Genomic DNA, 22,500 nt, shown 5'->3' with positions numbered 1-22,500 from the left:
CCACAACGCAAATACCCCCTCCATTTCGCGCACTTCTTGACATTAATATAGATTTATAACCTGGTGGTGCAAGATCCGCTGTAATGACGTCATCTCCTAGGGGCGCAGCCATGATTCAACAAAAAATGCAATATCAGACTCCGCCTCTGTAATTAGATCATTTAGTAATGAGCTCTTATTTCTCGCCGACGAGTGAGTGCTTTGAGTCGGTTTCCTGGTCTTAAGTTAATTTCAATAAGATTTTTGGGATTTTGATGCTTGACGGCAAGTGACGTTTTGTTACAAACCGATCTCGCGTTTGTTAGGACTACTTTCAGTTTGTTTACTTTTTGAGTATGTTGCTGTTACCGTCACTGTAGTGTTGGTATTGATTATCATGTATAATCGAAGTTGTCACCGCCACTTCTTTTGTTGTTGATGGCTGCAGTGAGACGGAGGTTGTTGACGAAGGTGGTGTTGGGGGGAGGGTGAGTATCTATAACTGTAAATGTGGATGGTGGGCGAGGCCTGCGTTTGTGGTGTATTGGTCGATGTCCATGCATAATTGGATTCAATGGTCTGATGTCACGTCGCCCAGCAATGGCGAGCAGCGTGGTTCTAAACAAAGAAAATCGGTACTTTTTATTCTTCATGCTGGCTAGAACTTTTCATTTGTCGTGTGATCAAAAGTGTGCCATGTGCATAAAAGTCAAAACATGATCATATTTATAATGTTTTTCTCCCCTGGATACACTTTTATGCTTGTCGGAGAAGAATTTCATAAGGGTGTCCGCCATTGTCCCAAGAGTTTATAGCCAGTTACTAAGTTACCATGCGTCATTACGAGGGAAGTGACGTCATAACTGTTGAAGCGTATTACAAAGCTATGATGGAGATGCTGATCCTGTTGTTGCTGATGACAACTGTGGTGATGGTGAAAGTGATCACGGTGATGGTGATGTAGTAGATGTGGTGGTCGCAAGTGTTGTTGCTGGTATTGTTGCTGCTGCTGCTGTCGATGAAGATGGAAGTGATAGGGTTTCTGGGGCGGTTGCTGTAAATCGATTTTCTTCTTCTTTTTCTTTTTGCCAGCTTTCCTGCCTCTTTTTCTTATCGATGTTCTCATTTTATTATTGATGAAACCTTTGTCTGATTTTAGTCTATATATTGTTGATTTTCAATCTTAAAAGGGTTAGGGGTGACAGAAACTCATAGAATGGGTGTTTGTTATAGAATAAAAGCGTTCTCCGGTCACTCAGGTCTTTGTTATTGTTTTTTTGCCACCCGCGTTTATGAGTAATGCTCACTGAACTGTATTAACCTTACTATAAACGTTCATGGATACACAGTTTTGTGTGTTGGTCCCTAATAGATAGAATGCGCTTGGCCAAGGAGTTCACAACATTGCCATCCGGAAGTATAACGGACCAACACACAAACTCTGTGTAACCATGAACTATTATAGTCTGGTTAATACAGTTTAGTGAGAACAACTCACAAACGCGGATGGCAAAAAGAATAACAAAGGCCTGAGTGGCGTCATCTTCGAACTATCTATACTTCCGGATGGCAATGTTATGAGCTTCTTAGCCAAACGCATACTATCTATACAAGGTCGAGGCGAGTGAACACATTTGACGATAGAAAACTAATGAGTGATAAACTCGTAAACATTGGTTTCAAAATATCAGTGATATGCTGGTAGGTAAAAGTGGTCGAAATGGAGTGACAACTGTTGACTGAGGTGTGTAGAATAATTAAAATATGACGATTAAAATTGGTAAAGTTCAAAGAATGTTTTCAATAATATCTAAAATTTCATCTTATACATACTTTCAAAATTTCTACCACATCAAACACCAGGAATTTAAGAAGCTCCACATGTAAAAATTAGTCCCAGTAAATGAATATACCATATGAAAATTCCATGTAAATACAGAGCGAGTAAAAAGGCAGCTGCCGTCACCAGCGCTATACACATAGTAGTAGTAGTAGTAGTAGTAGTAGTAATAGTAGTAGTAGTAGTAGTAGTAGTAGTAGTAGTAGTAGTAGTAGTAGTAGTAGTAGTAGTAGTAGAAGTAGCAGTAGCTGTTGTTGTTGCTGTTTAGTCGTTGTTATAGTTCTTTTTGTTGTAACAGTGGTGGTGGCTGTGATAGCGGTGTTGATGGTGGTGGTGGAAGTTGTTTCGTTGTTGCAGTGGTGGTGATGGTAGTACTGGGGGGATGGTGGTGATGATAGTAGTAGTAGTCGTAAAATAATACTAATATTAATGGTGTAGTAGTAATAGTAGTAGTAGTAGTAGTAGTAGTAGTAGTAGTAGTAGTAGTAGTAGTAGTAGTAGTAGTAGTAGTAGTAGTAGTAGTAGTAGTAGTAGTAGTTGTTGTTGTTGTTGTTGTTGTATCAGTACTTCTTGTTGTTTTATCAGCAGCATCAAAAGCAGTAACAGTAGCAGAAGTGCCACTAGTAATATTCGTATTAGGATCTTCGTTACCTCGGCTTCTATACCATCCCTTCTCTCTCTCTCTCTCTCTCTCTCTCTCTCTCTCTCTCTCTCTCTCTCTCTCTCTTTCTTTCTTTCTTCCTTTCTCTCTCTCTCTCTTTCTCTCTTTTCTTTCTTTCTTTCTATCTTTCTCTCTTTCTCTCTTTCTCTCTCATTGTGTCTTTCTGCTTCTTTCTCTCTCTCTCTCTCTCTATCTATCTATCTCTATCTCTCGTCTATCTATCTATCTATCTATCTATCTATCTATCTATCTATCTATCTATCAACACTTCACTTCAACAATCAACAATAACAACTCAAACTCGTGTCATACACAGTCCTGATGATGGCAATTAGGACCTGGAACATCGATGTAGACTGACACCAATATCGTGGTAAATATTATAATAATAATTCACTCCATTGTTACTATCAACATGTCGAGCACTATTCGTATCATAAAACACTATTCAATCTATCCATCTCTCTCTCCTTGTATTGGTGTATGCATGAATCAATCTATTTATTATCTTTTTAATCTTCAGGATTCAATCTTGCTACGAAAATCAAATCTAAAAAAATATAATGTTAGGAAATGGAAAGATGATCTAATGACTTACCTTTCTCCCCCATTTATCTTGTCAGACCAGGTCACACGACATAACACCAAAGTCATGACTACAATAAAAACATAATCCAACAAAGCGACACAGAAAATCGTTCCTTTTTTATTCTTTTTACTCTTAAGCTGTATAATCACAACAAATTAATGTGAAGAACAAAACAACACCGTTCATCCGTCCGTTCTTCCTATCGGAATTCCACAAGCTCCGTGTCACCCACACTCACCGTACCAACCAAGTCCAATAAACCGGAATCAATACAAAGCAAACGAGTACAGCAATAACACAATGATATTATGCAAATGATATAGCATAGTAAATTGGTTTCTACTACAAATCATAGTATACCAGTAGCCATAATATATCCTGTGATTAAACACAGCACGTAATGGGGAGCACGCGGCTAAATTATATTAGTATTATCTAGTATTAGTATTTATTGGTACTTGTGGCCTCGGTGTGCGAGTTGGCATCGAATCTCTTTGTCTTTTTTTGTTTAGTTCACAGAGCGTGTGCCTGCGTGATCAACTATATGTGGGGTGACAATAATGTGAAACGTTGCCTACTCGAATCAGATGTGAATGAGTACATGTCTATAACAGTTACGGTGTTATTTATTTGTTGGCACAAAAAGAAAGTTCAGCAAACAAGAAGAGCGATGTGATGGTAGCACGTCTGCCCGGTAATCGGGTCTGAGATTCGATCCCCAGTGATGGGATGGGATGATTTTTTTTCTTCTACTTTTCTTTCTTGCTTTGTCTGGCACCTTTCATACACACTTGTTCAAATCTTTATCTTCCACTAGTGCCTGCATCTTAATTTCTTAATTTGATATAGTCAAGAGTCTTCAATGTGGACGAACAGGTAGATAATCTAGAAAATATTCTGACTAGCCAACCGCCTTCCATTCTCATTTTCCTAACCACAATCAACAAATTGTGCGGCTATGTGATCTTGTGGTATGACACTCGCTTTCGGATCGGAAGGTCCTGAGTTCGAGCCTCGCCGATCGGCGCATAATTGAGTCCTTGGAAAAGGCTCTTTACTCACATTCTCTCGCCGTACTCAGGTGTAAAATGAGTGCTGGCCGTTAACAACGTTGTCTCTGTCTGAAAAAAAATCTGTAATATCGCCGGACAGGCGTCATGTCTCGTTCTACACGTTAAATGTTGCTGTTGGCCAGGAACCCCCTGTAAAGCGCTTGGAGCCCATTAAGTAGATATTGCGCTTTATAAAAGCTCAAGTTTTGGGGGGTTTGTTTTTTTTGGGTGGGGGGGGGGGGGTAAGTCAACTTCATACGATGGTAAGGTCGAATACAGATGACTAATTAATGGAATGACTATATTTTTAATGAGCTTTTATATAGCGCAATATCATCTTAATGTGCTCAAAGCGCTTTACAAGGGGTCCCTGGTCAACGACAACATTTAACATTTAGGACGGAACATGACGTCTATTAGGCGATGTTCCAATTTTTTCGGGCAGAGACAATGCTGTTAACGGCCAGGTACTCATTTTACACCTGAGTATGGTGAGAGAATGTGAGTAAAGAGCCTTCTCCAAGGACTCAACTATGTGCCGAGCGAGACTTGAACCCAGGACCTTTCGATCCGAAAGAGAGTGTCATACCACTTGACCACATAGCCGCACAATCACATCCATTTTTAATTCCCATTTTTATTGCTTGCATGCTCGGATACAATCTATAATTAATTGATTTAGTTATACGATAGTTAATCTTATATTACCTGTAACCTTAAATCAACTTACCAGCACCAGCTGTGGTGTGCTGCTTCGTTTGTTTTGTTTTGTTTTGCTTTTTGTTTGTATTGTTTTGTTGTTATGTTACTTTTATTTGTGCCTTTCTTTTCATTTCTTTTCTTTCTTGTTTTGTTTTTGTTTTTGTTTAGTTTTGTTTTTGGGGGGGGTTTTTTTGGGGGGGAGGGGTTGTTGAATTCTTGTGCTTTTGATTTTGCTTTGTATGTTTTGTTTTTTGTTGGTTGTTTGTTTGTTTTGTTGGGCTTTTTTTCGTGTCATTTCAATTGTTTTTATTTTTTCCGTTAGGAAGCGTATTTTTAGTTTATTTTTCTTTTGTCTGGGAGGGTGGATTTTTTGTTTGTTTGGGGAGTAGGATTCTAATTTGTTTTCCGAAATCCATGATTTTGTTTGAGGATAATTATGATGGTTAGTTTTGCTGTAAAATGATTGTCTAATAAGCCATTTGTTTCTGTGTTGCTTTGTCGTTAATAATGAAACGATGCTTGAGACACTTCAGAACAATATGGCAACAGAAACAGGTGGCGATTACATCACTATAGTGTCATGTCCTGGGAATGACGACGATTGTAGTGACCATCTCGTGGTCAGGCGGAGGGTGCCGTAACAGTCTTGGGTTCAACTCCCCATCACCACAAACGCTATTATTCTCTATCTACAATTTGCCTTTATAAATAAGAGAATCAACAGCCCTAGAAACATTCAAAAAGAAACTGAAAACTCATCTTTTACGGTCATGTTTCGGTGAACAGCTATTCCAATGAATGATAAATGACTATTTTTTGGTGACTGTGTGTGCGCGCGCCAGCGCGTGTAAATGCTTGTGAGTGGAATCATGCTGTGCATGGGTGTATTGATATTTTTGATATAATATGTACATGTCATTGTAACGTACTCAGAGCTTATCTCCGTTATAGATAGAACGAAATTGACGTCACTCAGTTCTTTGTTTTTTGGCAGCCGTTTTTATGAGTAGTTCTCACTAAATAGTATTATTCGAACTATAAACGTTTAAAGTTATATCGGGCTGGCAAAGTTGTGAGATTTTTTAATAAACGTAATAATGCATCAATACTAGTTCCAGACCTTGGTCTGTGAGTCATTGCCCTCTGATTGCTATGCGAATGACCCTTCTTGTAGTTTTGAAATTAAGAAAGCTTCGCCCCAAACTGAGATATCTCTCTCTGTCTCTCTCTCTCTCTCTCTCTCTCTCTCACACACACACACACACACACACACACACTCACACACACACATACACACTCTTTCTTTCTTTCTTTCTTTTTTCCTTAATCTATTTCATTTTGTAATTCTCTTTCTTCTTTCCTTTTCTATCATTCTCTTTACGTACCCTTTTACTTAGTATGTATCCCCCCCCCCCTCTCTCTCTCTCTCTCTCTCTCTATTTCTTTCTTTCTTTTTTCTCTCTTTCTTTCTTTCTTTCTCTCCTTCTTTCTCTTTCTTTCTTTCTCTCTCTCTCTCTCTCTCTCTCTCTCTCTCTCTCTCTCTCCCTCTCTCTCTTCCTCTCTCTCTCTCTCTCTCTCTCTTTCTTTCTTCTTTCTTTCTTTCTCTCTCTCCCTCTCTCCATCGCTCTCTCTCTCTCTCTCTCTCTCTCTCTCTCTCTCTATCTATCTCTCTCTCCCTCTCTCTCTTCCTCTCTCTCTCTCTCTCTCTTTCTTTCTTTCTTTCTTTCTCTCTCTCCCTCTCTCTCTCTCTCTCTCTCTCTCTCTCTCTCTCTCTCTCTCTCTCGCTTTCCCTCGCTCTATCTCTCCTTCTACCTCTCTCTCACTCTTTCACAATCTCTCTCTCTCTCTCTCTCTCTCTCTCTCTCTCTATATATATATATATATATATATATATATATATATATATTTATATATATATACATATATATATATATATATATATATATATATATATATATATATATATATATATATATATATATATATATATATATTAGGGTTTGAGACACTTTGACAAGATTAAGGCCATATTAATCTGTCGATATTTGAGGCAAATGTTTCTGACAAAAATTCCCCTTTAATATGTTTTATCACGGTACGGATGCATTTTGAAGGCTATATCGTTATGTATGATATTATGGTGATGGGGGAAATTCTAAATGGTGAGGAATTGATATGACATCCTGGCTGTGGGTTATGAATCATTGATATACATACATGGCACTTCCTCCCATGGGAAGACGCAACCCCCCCCCCGCCATGTTTTATATTAGAAGCACGTCGTACTCGGTCTCTGGGCTGATTGAGAATGATTGGTGGTGTTATCGATGGCAGGTCGTGGGTTAATTCGTTACATAGAGGGTCTTACAATGGTATGTAAGTGGGAGAGATAGATACTAGACACAAGACGTAACCGTTATGGGATGATGATGATGATGATGATGATGATGATGATGATGATGATGATGATGATGATGATGATGATGATGATGATGATGATGATGATGATGATCATCATCATCATCATCATCATCATCATCATCATCATCATCATCATCATCATCATCATCATCATGGTGGTGGTGGTGGCGGTGGTGGCGGTGTGGTTGTGGTACTGTTGATGCTGTTGCTTAATAACAAGTATAGCAATAACAAAAAACAACATAAAATTGTAGCTAGACAGAGAACTCGGTGACACATGCAGCAATTACTCTCACATTTCCATCCAATATTCTCATCAACATCAGTAAGGGGACTGGCTCTTCGTGGCTTGGAAAGATCCCTTATTAATTATTGGTTTAGAGTAAAGCCTTCAATTACGTGGGTGTGATCATCAGATATCGGTGTCCACTCACCACGGTCCACGACCCTTCTTCTGAGTATTCTACATGTGACGTAGCATAAGATCATGACCCACTAGTATTCATTTGATGCAGACTATACCATTACAAGGTATAGATAGTTCGAAGATGACGTCACTTAGGTCTTTGTTATTGATTTTTGCCATCCGCGTTCATGAGTGAACTGTATTAACCAGACTATAAACGTTCATGGATACACACAGTTTTGTGTGTTGGTCCGTTATACTTCCGGATGGCAATGTTATGAGCTTCTTAGCCAAGCGCATACTATCTATTGTCAAAAAACGACATAATCAAGTCACGTAAGAGGTTTTGTGACGCAATGCAAAAAAAAAAAAAAAAAAATTTAATTGTTTCTGCATCCTTGTGACGAATATTGTAAGCGTGCGAGAACAAAAAGCTTGCACTGTAAGAAATGGAAATGTGAGTACTTATGGCCCGTTGGATGAAAAAGGAAACAGTGAAACTTATTGGATATGATTAACGAGTGGAAATACTCAATGGATGCTTTGTGTTTAGGTAAAATACTTACAACATCCGACAATTAAATATACCAATACACAAAGTTTGGGTAACCTTTAACATTTATAATCTGACTGATATGATTTAGTGAGAACAACTGTCAAAAAAATAATAAAGAGCTGAGTGACGTCAACTTCGTTCCTTCTATAAAAATGTTTATTAATGTTTAGATTGTTTTTCTTTATTACTGATAAAATGCCATGTGATTCTTCTTCTTCAAGTGTCAAGTCTGTGCCAGACATCGGTGATCATGGTACGCCATTCATCTCTCTGATCAGATAACCTCAAAAAAAACTAATATTACTCTTCTCTTTCTTTGGTACCCAGCTGTTCAAACTATTCAAATATGTTTTTCTTGGTCTACCTTTACTCTTTTTACCTTCTATCTTTCATGGATCTCATTAATTATCATGATATTGAACTTCAATCGTGCCAGGAGAGGTCGAAATAGGGCAGAGAAGTCTTGACGTCTCGCCTTCTACTCTTCCGATTCCAAACTCATTGGAAGTGTGTATGTCACCAGTCCTTTGAAGGGACTAATAAGGAATAGGTCGCATATTGAATCATAAGCTGACACAGCTATTTAGAATTAGCAGGGCGTATAGACAGATTCTTAAGACGTAAAAGAGCGAGGATGGATGATTTTTATTGGCGACCGGCAAATATTTAGATTAGAAAATAAGATGCCATCACTCTGAAACCTTTGGACAATAAGAAAAAACCAAGAGCAAATGGTTGTCCAGGTCAGGTGCAGAAGGTGGCGAACGGTTGGCCATACCCCTCGGAAGGAGCCCTGTTACATAACCAAGCAGGCTTTCAAATGGAACCCGTAGGGCATGAGGAAACGGGGTCTTACAAAACAGAATTGGAGGAGTCACTCAGGTCTTTGTTTATTGTTTTTTGCCATCCATGTCTATGAGTAATTCTCACTAAACTGTATTAACCCGACTGTAAAAGTTCATGGTTACACATAGTTCTATGTGTTGGTCTGTTATACTTCCGGGTGGCAATGCTGTGAGTTTCTTAGCCAAGCGCATACTATCTATCAATTGATCAGACTGTAAGAGTTTAAGGTTACAAATAGGTTTGTGCATTATCTAGTACATTTAATAAGGGTAACGGAAGTTGTGAGCTTTTAAACACAACGCATAGCGTCAATTGGTTTGTTTGTGTTTTTTGTTTTTTTGACGTCATTTGGGAAGACCTCCACCTCAACTGACTGCCAACACACAACAACGGTATAATGATCACGATAATGAAATGTTTGGAGGCACACACCTGCTGCCATGACGTACTCACCCCTGAACGCACCAGATGGTTCAGACCGCTGATTACTGACAAAACACGTTTGTTAAGAGCCACTCTCTCTCTCTCTCTCTCTCTCTCTCTCTCTCTCTCTCTCTCTCTCTCTCTCTCTCTCTATCTCTATCTCTATCCCTCTCTCCCACACACACACACTCACACACACACACACACACACACACACTATCTATCTATCTATCTCTGTTTATACTTTATCTATCTATCCATCTATCTCTATCTCTATGTGTATGAGTGTGTGTCTCCCTCTCACTCTCTCTCACACACACACACACACACACACACACACACACACACACACACATTCACACTCAGAACTGTAAGCGGTTAAGAACACAAAGACATGTATCCATAAGACGTTTATAACAAATGTCGATTTATATTTAGAAAAGTCACAGCTTGTGTCATGTTTCAAATCTATGACTCAGAAGAAGTCTTCGGATCTGAGCTTCAATCCACAGATTTTTAAATTAAAAGTTTGTTCGGCTTAAAATGATGAAACGTGTTTTGTCAATGTAGAGCACAATTATGTTGTATTGTTATTTGGATCAATTACGTTGAATGTATAGAATGAATGCGTCGACGGAATGACTTTTTTAAATTGAGCTTTATATAGAGCAATATCCACTAAATGTGTTCAAAGCGCTTTACAAGGGGGATTCCTGGCCAACAGCAACATTTAACATTTAGGACGGGACATGACGCCTGTTAGGCGATGTTACAATTTTTTCGGACAGAGACAACGCTGTTAACAGATTCTCATTTTACACCTGAATATGGTGAGAGAATGTGAGTAAAGAGCCTTCTCCAAGGACTCAACTATGCGCCGAGCGAGGCTCGAACCCAGGACCTTCCGATCCGAAAGCGAGTGCCATACCACTACCACATAGACCACATAGCTATTTAATCTTGGTTAGTTACATGGCAAAATATAAGAATTATAACAGACTCAGTTATATCATAAAATTAGGTAGGCATGCCCAAAATACTTTTTCTCAAGATTAAACTTTTCGTGAAATCGTTTAAAATGGCCATTTTTTTAATATTCTTTTTTGTATTCTCATCAGAATCTTTAAAGGACAAATTGCTATGCAATGACAAAATGACTTATTAAATTTCGACCAGAAAAATCCTTAATTAAAATACCTGTCGATTTAGATGACTCCCAATTTGACAAAATGTTTTAAAGTCAAGACGTTATAGAAGTCTCAACAATAATATCTAAACAACAACAATAACAAAAGGCATCGACTAAAAAGAACAAAAACCAAGTACAACAACAACTATATAATGAGAAGAAGACGAAGAAGAAGAAGAAGAAGAAGAAGAAGAAGACGAATGATTAATAATAATAATAATAATAATAATAATAATAATAATAATAATAATAATAATAATAATAATAATAATAATAATAATAACAATGATAAGTTATTATTATTATTATTATTATTATTATTATTATTATTATTATTATTATTATTATTATTATTATTATTATCATTATTATTATTATTATTATTATTATTATTATTATTATTATTATTATTATTATTATTATTATTATTATTATTATTATATAATCATTATTATTATGATTATTATTATTATTATTACAATTATTATTATTATTATTATTATTATTATTATTATTATTATTATTATTATTATTAATATTATTATTATTATATCATCATCATTATTATTATGATTATCATCATTTTATTATTATTATTACTATTATTATTATTATTATTATTATTATTATTATTATTATTATTATTATTATTATCATTATTATTATTATTATTATTGTATCATCATCATTATTATCATTATCATTATTATTATGATTATTATTATTATTATCATTATTATTATTATTATTATTATTATTATTATTATTATTATTATTATATTATTATTATAGCACAACAACAACAACATAAAGCATTATCAACATCAACATAACGACAACAACAAACTCCTGGACACCTTCATATCACACTTTCCCTCAGGCAACACCTCAATACCTCTCACTAATCACTGTCTGCCGCCTACCCACCCACACAACATACCTAAGGCCATTTATTTCAAACACGAAGGAGCCCAGAGGACTGTCGGCACATCAGGACAGAAGAGTTTTTAAAAAATGAAAACAAATCGCCGAAAAAGAAGAGGAACCAATAAAAGGAACAGTCCAACCATCGATTCGTCAATCGGAAGACTTTCATTATTGATCTCGTCTCCGTTTTCATTCAATATTTATCGCCATTCATTGTTTTAACAACTTGTTTTGCGTGCTCGATTCGCGTAAACGACTATTCCAACGCGCCGTTGTTTTGTCTATGTGTGTATGTATGTGTGTGTATGTGTGATGGGGAACGGATGGAGTTTACTTTTGAACTGTGTGTAATGGATTAATTAATGATGTTGTCGAGAGCATACGTGACACGTTTATTGAGGCGAGTTGTAAAGCTTCGAAATCATTCTGCTGACTCGCATTCCAATTGTGGTTCAAATATTGATCGGCAGTGGCACGTAATCAGATCCGTATTGATTGATTCTATTTTTTTGTTTTTTGTTTTTTTTTTGTTTTTCATCTTTCCTGTTTGTTTGTTTACCTTCTTCCGTCTGCCTGTCATTGAATTAATCGATCCATATATGGAATGATCAAATTATCTATGTCTGGCTGCGTGTTGTCTCGTTTGATGTGTATGGGTGTGTTTGTATGTGTGTGTGTGTGTGTGTTACGTAATGTAATTGTAACTGAAAACCGTGATATTTCTTTCTCAGTTGCTCAAATTGCCATGTTATGACATGCGACAATAAGGAAATCGAATACACCAAGACCAAGTTTAAATGCAACATAATCATTAATTCCTTTGGAGCTCCAAGGCCCTTGGAGAAGGAGTTAATCCGGTTTCGACAGCGGATAACGGCAATTATTTAGTGACTGTTACTTGTTACTCTAGATAGGTCATTAATTAGTTCCAAGCGACACCATTGTTTGTGAGGCAAGTCCTTTGCCAACTGATCCATCAGGATTCCTAAATTGAAAACCCTTGAAAAAAGAGCATGAGCACACCTGACATTTAAGTATGTATATTGATGCTATGAGTTTAGCGTAACATCACAGGGTTCTAACCTTGGCATTCCATGGAGGAAAATAGATAATCCATCAAAAATACGGCTAGTGTCAACAGGAATCGCCTTTGTTGAACAAAAAGTGAGATAATTGGGGGCTAATAATCTTGCCCAAGGAAAAAATCGAAAGTGCCGGAAGCGGTGCTGTAACCCAGGTCATTTCAGGTCACATCGCAATGCCTTAACCTCTCGGCCACTTCGCCCTCCCAACCCCCCCCCCCCACCCTCCCCCAATTCAATTTTAAGCTCGACTTATAATGCTGATGTTGCTGCTTGAAGCTCGAAGATAATAAAATAGAATCGAACTTCAATTCAATTGACTGAGATAGGATATATGGACATTTCGAGTTTCCCCTTTGTCAACAAAACACGATTAATAAGATGTGGACGTTTCGAGTTTCCCCTTTGTCAACAAAACACGATTAATGAGACACTAAAGCCGAATGAAGGATGAGCTTAACTTATTCATTTTTAATTAAAATTAATGCCTCCATACAAAATCAGTGAGTTTAAGTTCTCCAAAGAAAAACGTAATTTCCTTGCTTTGATTAATTTTACTTTTGTTCTCATTGTCTGTAGCTAGTTAATTCGACATAACACCTAATTGACTCAGTGGGTCACATTTGGTTGTTTTCTGACAAAAATATGCGAACTAGATTCAGGCATGAATAAAGATCTGAACAAGTTTGTATGAAAGATGCCAGACAAAGCTAGAGAGAAAAACACAAGAAATAAAAACATCCCAACAAATCAGTCTTCCTTGGTTGGGGAGCGAACCTGGGACCTCCTGATTACCGGTGAAACGTGCTACCATTACACCACAGAGGTTCCCAATAGTTGGGACAATTTTAATTCCTATATTCTTCACAGGGATCGAGGGAGACTGATTTTTGGGGATAGTTTTTTTTTTTTTTTTGTTTTGTTTTGTTTGTTTGTTTTCTTTCTTTCTTGTTTTGTCTGGCACCTTTCACACACACTTGTTCAGATCTTTATCCAACACCGATGCCTGTTCCCTAGTTTCTCAATTTGAAAAGGCATGAATGTAAAAAAAAAAGAGAAAATATTATTCGAAAGCAATAAACTACAGATATTTCAATAGCGATGCGAAAGAAAAGTGAGCAATGCTATCTCTATAGGACAGTGACTTATTCTGAATTAGGTCACAGTTGTGTGTGTGTGTGTGTGTGTGTGTGTGTGTGTGTGTGTGTGTGTGTGTACGCGTGCGCTCGTGTGCGTGTCTGCCTATGTGTGTGTGCGTGTGTACGCGGGCACGCGTGTGCGTGTCTGCCTATGTGTGTGTGTGTGTGTGTGTGTGTGTGTGTACGCGTGCGCGCGTGTGCGTGTCTGCCTGTGTGTGTGTGTGTGTGTGTGTGTGTGTGCGTGTCGATGTAACGCCGAGGAATTAATAATACCATCATAAAATGTCCTGTGATCATCTGAATAAATTACTTTGCAAATACTATATTATCATGATTTGTTATTAGTGTTTTTTTCCCTTTTCCCTCTAATCATCAACCGAGGGCGGTTGAGGTACGTATGTCCGGCAATCAGAGGGCTTCGGGTTCGATTCCAAGCGAGAAGGTTCACGGGAATGACTTGCTTTTGTTTTATTTTGTTTTTTTGTTTGGTTGTTTGTTTGTTTGTTTTGGGTTTGTTTGTTTTTTGTTGTTTTTTTTTTTTTTTTTTTTGGGGGGGGGGGGGTTTTGTTTTGTTTTTTTAATTTTTTTTTTTTTCGTTTGTATTGTTTTTTGTTGTTGTTTTCTGTGTGTGTGTGTGTATGTATGTATGTATGTGTATGTGTGCGTGTGTGTGTGTGTGTGTGTGTGTGTGTGTGTGTGTGTGTGCGTGCTGGGGGTTGTTTTTTTTTATTTTGATTTTTAAAATTTATTATTGCTTTATCTCACATTAAAAAGCACAGATTTTACAGCCATTTTATTCCATTTTATCTCTACCAACAACCATCGCTTTTTATAATTTTCAATTCTCGCCAACTATTTTATCCTAGGGTATATCTATTCGTCCGTCGTGTTTCTTTCACGCCTACAAAATTCGCATAAGCACTGAAGGTCGGGTAGATACTTTATAAGAATATGTCCTTATGGACGGATAGTCACTCCTCCTTTCACACAATCCTTAGAATGTGAGTGAAGAAGTGTTAATGAAATGTTACATATTTAATGAGAAGTGTCGACTTAATCCAGACATAATATTATTATCATGTAAGAGAACGTCCTTTGAAATCCATTGTCCCCTTGTTCAATGAGTCATGTCTATTTTTGTAAGCCACATGCTCAACACGGTATAATGTCGGGATATGAACGAACACCAAAAAGTAAATTTAGTTGTAAAAAATAAAATTTTACATTTTAAAACATTTTTAAATTGAGCTTTTTAGATAGCGCAATATCCACAAAATGTGTTCAAAGCGCTTTATAAAGGGTCCCTGGCCAACAGCAGCATTTAACATGTAGGACGGGACGTGATTTCTGTTAGGTGATATTACAATTTTTTAGGAAAGAAACAACGCTGATAACGACCAGGTACTCATTTTTCACCTGAGTACGGTGAGAGAATATGAATGAAGAGTCTTTTCCAATGACTCAACTATGCGCCGAGCGAGGCTCGAACCCAGGACCGATCCGAAAGCGAGTGTCTTACCACAAGATCACATAGACGCAAGTAAAAGAGTAAGGAACACGAATACTAGAGGTTTTGCAACTAAAGAAATGTGTGACCCATCGTCCCAAAACGGTATTATGTAGGGATGAACTGGACCACGAAAAGTGACTTTAGTACTAAAATCATAAGAAATACGATTTTTCTGATTTTTTAAATGTAAGAAATTGCGTTTATTCCCCATTATAACAAAGAGAAAATAACCCAAAGTTGTTTATAAATGTGTGGCTATGAATTCAATTTCCAACAACTAATTCGTGTCGACATATTTTAGCAAGATAACGATTACGTTCTCAACCTACAACGACCGACGAACGACGAGGAGAAAAACGAAGATCTGTCTTCAGAGTCTCAGGGACAGAGTTTCCTCGTCGTTCGTCGATCGTTGTAGGGTGGAAATGTAATCGTTTACTCATAATACCGCTTTAAGATGGTGAGTCACATTGATGTTTAATCATCACTATAACGTCTAGCACTTGACTTGAAGTATCTTCCTTGTGTCTATAAATTAAATTTCCATCACTATGTGGTCTTGTGCTATGACAATCGCTTTCGGATCGGAAGGTCCTGGGCTCGAGCCTCGCTCGAGGTATAGTTGAGTCCTTGGAATAGTCTCTTTACTCACATTCTCTCGCCGTAATCAGATGTAAAATGAGTACCTGGCCGTTATTAGCGTTGTATCTGTCCGAAAAAAATATAATATCGCCTAACAGATATCATGTCCCGTCCTATATGTTAAGGGTTGCTGTTAGCCAGAAACCCTTTATAAAGCGCTTTGAGCATGTTCAGTGGATATTGCGCTATATAAAAAAGCTAAAAAAGCTCACTATAACGTCTAGAAATTGACCTCAAATGTCATCTTTGTGTCTATAAATTATTCCATTTCCAGCACTTGGTATATCCCGATAAAAAAATAAACCGCTTTGAGATGTTGGGTCACATTTGGATTCTCGTGAACTGGAAAACCATTGTAGTTAGAAAGAAACACTTAGAAAATAATTTGCACTTTTAGATTTTTTAAGTAAATTGAAATGCTAAATTAACTGTCGCAAGAAGATTGTGTCGTAGGTAAGTCTCCAGCCCTCGAATCAAATAATTGCGGGTTGAAACCCAGGAACTTAGACTTCCTTACACCCAAAAAAATAAAATAAAATAAAATAAAAAATTGAGCTTTTATATACAGCAGTATCCACTAAACGTGCTCAAAGCGCTTTACAAAGAGTCCCTGACCAACAGCAAAACGTGAAAGAAAGAACGAGACATGAAGCCTGTTAGGCGATAGCACAATTTTTTCCCGTAGAGACAACATGATACAGACCAAATCCCAAACGCGATTGTGAAAAGATGAAAATTGATATATTATTTATACTGTTATGCTCAATCTCACCTAATCTGTTTTTGAATGGCAAATCGGGTTAACAATGACAAAAGGTTGATAACTTATTAAAATAATATATCCACACATAAACAAATGATAACAATGGCAACATTCCTTGGCGTGGGTTCGTGTGTGTGTGTGTGTGTGTGTGTGTGTGTGTGTGTGTGTTTACGTGTGTGCATGTGTGTGTGCGTATTACTTTCTATTTTCATCTCTGTTTAGTTTTTTTTTGTTACAAAACGTCACATGTTTCTCTATATAATCATAGTATTACCATAGCCATTTTTTAAAAATGCTTTTCAATGGACAGAGTCGACATATACTTATTTGCAGGTCTGACAACCCAAATTGTTATGGTCTCAAATCAACACAAAATATTCCCCATTACAACAATGTTAAACCAAGCTCATGATTGTGTTCGGATGTCAGACCTACAAATATGTACCTAAACCTCGACAAGAGTCAAATCTAAAAATGCCTATTTATTTTAAGTTGCTAGTTCAATTGTTACGATGTACCTGTCAAGATAAAATAACGATAAGTATTGAAATGTAAGCTCCAATTATTAAACGAATACAGATAATGATAATAATAATAATAATAATAATAATAATAATAATAATAATAATAATAATAATAATAATAACAATAATAATAATAATGATAACAATAATAATAAGAATAATAATAATAATAATAATAATAATAATAATAATAATAATAATAATAATAATAATGATAATAATAATAATAACAACAACAATAATAATTATAATAACAATAATAATAATAATAATAATAATAATAATAATAATAATAATAATAATAATAATAATAATAATAATAATAATAATAATAATAATAATAATATAATAATAATAATAATAATAATAATAAACTTAATAAATTGGAGCTTATATTTCAATTATTATCGTTATTTTTTCCATTGAGCTTCAAGCAGAAATATTTTCATTATTCCGTATTCTGTTAAGATAAAGTATTTCAGTTTTTCATATAATATCTAAATATCTTTTACTCAAACTATCCTTTTCATACAATTCGATTCGTAGAATTTACAAGTGAAATTTACGAGTACAATCAATATCCAGCTAAATCTCAAAAGCAGAGGGTGATTGATGCAGATCCAAATCCTTACTTTCTACACCTTATAATCTGATGAGATAGACAAGGACTTACCTTCATTATCGTCGTTGCAGAAGAATCTATGAGAACAGTTCGATGACGCGGCAGTCGTAAAATCAGGGACCGATTCAGTCGTTGTGGTATCCATGGGAAATAACTCATGAATTTATTCCACTATCTATCCCAAGTCCATTTTGACATTGTTATTCTCTCCCCTCGATGTCACCACAACTCCAAACGAAATTCATTTGTTTGCATTGAAAACGAAAGTTCGAAAGTACGTGCATCACACTGCATTCACATGCTTTTTGGGGGGAAACAAACTGCAACGATTTACTAATTTTTAACTTGAAATATTCTGAATTATTTTGAAAAATAAAGGTTGTTTGGATAGAACAGAAACAATATTTAAAACAATCATTATGGTAAAGAGACACTGATTTCGCGTGATTTTAATTATAACTAATCTCAAGCAATCCCTCCCAAGTCTTATGTACCAACATTACATTTCACTCTGATTGTAGAGCCTGTGACCAGATTCTTTTAAATTCGCATCCGAGTCTTTGAAAACATGTAGTATGTAATTATTAAAATAAAAGGACTAGCTATATAGTTTTTAACTGATGGACAGATATAAATAATGATTCATTTTCTTGTAAATCCGTGTGATTCAGCTATGACCCAAGTCAGTCCCCAGCAAACCTACAAGAAAACTTTTAGATCAAACATTTCACTCTTTTAAGTTCGGTCATATCTGAACCTCCATAACACATAAAGAGAATTTGTCCCTATTACATTTATGTAGTACCTCAGTCTAACATTGGAAACCCTTTAACTGTTTCCCACGACCAAAGTGACCGAAGTGTTGAATGGGGGAAATCTGACAAATCACACCAGTCAATCATTAACCCTCTCCTTACCACCTGCATCAAAATCGTCACAATATACATTTTTTTCTTATTCAAATTTATTTTGTACATCACAAACTTTGAAGAATGCTCTTTGTTTAATTAATTAATATGAACATGAATTTGTTTTGTAGAGAGCTTGTTTGAGTTTAAAAATCAATTTTATCTGCTGGATAAGCTTGCCATTATTGAGAAAATACTGAAAAGGATCGATAAGGAGAGAGTGAAGTTTTACGACATATAAACTAGCCAACACAAAGACTCATTGTCGAAGTATATATTATTGACTACGTCTTACTGACCTAAGTCAGTATTGTAAAACAATAAATCGGCTGCTTGGGTATTAATTTCATATCATTGTTTCATACTGATTCCTAACATATTATAGTTTTCACTTAGAGTTTTATTTTAATGTCATTTCAATACAAATTAATGTGCTTGTCTCGAAGATAACACCGCCATCATTAAGACTGGTATTTTAAAATTACAGAGTCAAGTGAAATGATTTGAATTTGCCGACCGAAATTTGAACATATTATGTTGGGTTTTTTTTAAATACAAAATCGAATGGCTTACCGTGTCGTCATTTAGATATGCCACACATTGACTAAACATTGTTTTGTTTCTTTTACATTTTGGTCAGAAACCTTGTACTCCCTATAACGATGGACCCAATCCGAGCTTTAGCTCCGTCCCACAATGGCGTAGAAATAAATAACGATAAAAAGAATGGAATAGAAGCTTCAATCTAATTTACAAAGACATCTCATTCATCTTTGGTGTTTCATTCACCGTGTTTTGTTGACAAACGGATAACCCGGAACGTCCAGTTCATCTGTCTTCGTAAACTGAATTGAAGCTTTGATTTGCTTTTATCATTGTGATATATTTCTTCAAGCTTCAAGCAGCAACATTCGCACAATGGCGTATACACATTTACAAAGTGTGTAGATACATTTACAAATGGTGTATACACATTTACGAACTTCTAGTCTATATTCCTTCCTTCACCGAACGAATCTGTTGACATCCCTGATTCAAGTTACAATGAATGATCTGATAGCGTTGTATTTGTATTAAAATGTACACATGCAGCTTTGCTATTTTAAAAAACCAGTCTGATAAGCTATAATAATAATAATATTATGTTTTGTCCTGTGCGTCATTTCGTATCGAATGTCACTAAAACGAAATCATTTGCATAATGTATTCCTGTCAGAAATGTTTGCCTTGAAATAATAGCGTAGAAGAGTAAATATACTTGCACAACAATGAAGCAGGCCTTAGTTGGTAGCAAGTAGCATTAATACTGTATTTATGATTTACATCTGCATAGGTCCACAGACGCGCTTTACTATCCCATACCTCACCAATATCATTGCATCACTACACTGAATAGTTCCACTGCGTTATTTATCCCACTTGTAAAATACACAAATATAAATAATCAATGGTATTATTAAATTGAGAAACTTGGAAGCAGGCAGTCCAGTTTCACAGTCGAGGAAGACTGATATTTTGGGATGGCTTTTTTCTTGGATTTTTCATTCTTGCTTTGTCTCTCGCACATTTAAAAACGCACTTGTTCGGATCTTTAATTTTATTATGAACTATTTTTGTTAATGTTGACGTTTAATTAATCAACGTACCCGTGCCCATCCAGTTTGTGTGCTCAATAACGAGCGATTCCTGTTTTTCTCCTTTTTTTTTAATCCTTTTTTTTTTCTGGTTGGGAGGGGGGGGGGGGGGGCTAGAGATTAGTAATTTCGACTGACTAGTTATTAAGCAAAATGGTACCCAAATAGAATTCTGCAACGCAATCCAAGGTTTTTTTTGTTTATCTACTCTCTCTCTCTCTCTCTCTCTCTCTCTCTCTCTCTCTCTCTCTCTCTCTCTCTCTCTCTCTCTTTTTTTTTTTTTTTTCTTTTTTTTTTAAAGGATGATGAAGCAAGCGGTGTGTGTAAATAAAAATACATAATATCTAACAACACTCTAAACCAATCCTAACAAGTCTTTGAGCCTTTGGACAAAAGCCGTAAATTAATTATGTTCGGTTCGCCGGGACATTTCTGAGAAGAATTCAACCATACTCTCTTCAGAGACAGTGATTGAAGAGTTCTCCAAACTCCCAGTTTACTTATTTATCAAATAAAAATTGAGATGCACAACATTCCGGAAAAAGTTGAATCCAAACCAAACCAAACACACAAACACTCGACAGATTGTTGATTGATAGTGACCATAGTCAAATTCAAACGAGGCATTGACTAATCTTTCCAATCCGAGCACTCCACCGGGGTTCGAACCAATAAAATTCCGATCCAAGAGCGAATGACCAAACCACTCAAACATCGACTCAAGGTGAGAAAATAGAATAATTATTTCTAAAGATTTATAATCAACGATTATTTTACTTATACTGTACTCCAAAATCGAAAGGCAGTCGTGTCCAGCCAGAAATAAATAATGTCAGGACCATAAACCTGATGGTAACAGCATTCCTACACATTATCATGACCAATATTGATCACAATTGACATACATCAAGATAATGGCATTCGACACACTCACAATATTCAAATTATTCTACGTCCATTAATTATAGTCCATTAAACCTACAACACGTTTTCACAACTCGCTAAGCAAACTACACAATCCTTTTCCACACAGATGAATCCGCAATGTTTCCACAATTAATGGTAATAAGCACACACAAAACACAAACAAAGACGAATAGTTGATAAAATGTAAAATATTCAAGGAAGTACATACAGAACACAAGATATTTATCACAAAAACTAAGACGCGTTTCACTAGTTAACTTTTGTACTCTGGAAAGACATGTATTTAAAAATTTGGCCAGAAAACTCGTCCTTCAAATATTGTTCGATTTAAATGACCCTTATCTTGACAAAAACTCTCAAACCTGGGACCTCGCGATATTTGAAGGACGAGTTTTTTGCTAAAATTTTAAATTTTTGTCTTTCCACAGTACGGCAGTTATCTGGTTAATACTTGCCACACGAACAAAAATTTTCACGCTGATTCTTATATTCTCGCATTATGTTCTACAAGTTAAACAATGATACGAACAACTCGGGTCACAAGACGATAAAAGAAGTCTCAAGTGTAGTTCGGTAGCCTTTCTACAAGTTAATAATATGGCTATATTATAAACCCGTGCCGCTACAGCTCAAAGAACCAGGGGACATTTATGGGGCAGTAATAATGATACGGGTCATTGACCACGATGAGGATCCAAAAAGTACCAATACAGGGCATTACCTACAGGACTGATTTGATGACGTCATCAAAGTCTCAAAACAAACAAAAAGGCCTATGACGACAATTCGTACCGCTCGTTAAGGATCTGCTGAGCAGGGTTGCTTGGTGATCGCATTTTTAAGAGTGGTCGTGTCCTTAATTTCCATTAATTTCAAATCTATGTTGCCATATCATCAGAGCAATCGATAAGTATTTATTGTGAAAAATTGATGGATCGACGATATATATAGGAAACTCTCGCTTCAGTCTTCTGAAGAATGTTTACTCACTCGAACCATTCAGAGAGCTTTAACATACCCCCTACTCACTATCACCACCCCATTCGAAGGTTGCTACATTAAGGGGCGAAAAGGCTATAATATAATAACGCTTAATGTATGGATATAGCCAGTGGATAAGCGACAGCACTGTCGTGCAATATTATGTGTATTATTATT

General features: G+C 36.1%; 1 protein-coding gene across 5 annotated transcripts in view; it reads right to left on the bottom strand.

The window, feature by feature from the left end:
- LOC144963029 (synaptotagmin-14-like) overlaps positions 1–22,500 on the bottom strand; it is a 161,511-nt gene that overhangs the window by 130,596 nt on the left and 8,415 nt on the right. Inside the window, exons 1-2 of one of the 5 annotated variants that reach the window (XM_078896623.1) lie at positions 21,798–21,843; positions 17,925–18,228 (exon numbers count right to left, since the gene is read on the bottom strand). The exons of 1 other annotated variant lie outside the window; for it this stretch is intronic. In XM_078896623.1, coding sequence (XP_078752749.1) covers positions 17,925–18,018 — 94 coding nt within the window. In that variant the 5' untranslated portion in view covers positions 18,019–18,228; positions 21,798–21,843. Of the gene's footprint in view, positions 1–3,078; positions 3,229–17,924; positions 18,229–19,570; positions 19,991–21,797; positions 21,844–22,500 lie in introns of those variants that run through there. 3 more of the 5 variants (XM_078896624.1, XM_078896617.1, XM_078896620.1) reach the window with 3 other exon arrangements.

Source organism: Berghia stephanieae, chromosome 1, assembly GCF_034508935.2.
Source record: "Berghia stephanieae isolate SIO BIC M18660-M18661 chromosome 1, UCSD_Bste_1.3, whole genome shotgun sequence".
Classification (NCBI taxonomy): domain Eukaryota; kingdom Metazoa; phylum Mollusca; class Gastropoda; order Nudibranchia; family Aeolidiidae; genus Berghia; species Berghia stephanieae.
The sequence above is the reverse complement of the archived record's forward strand: the minus strand, read 5'-3'. Positions and strand labels throughout refer to the sequence as shown.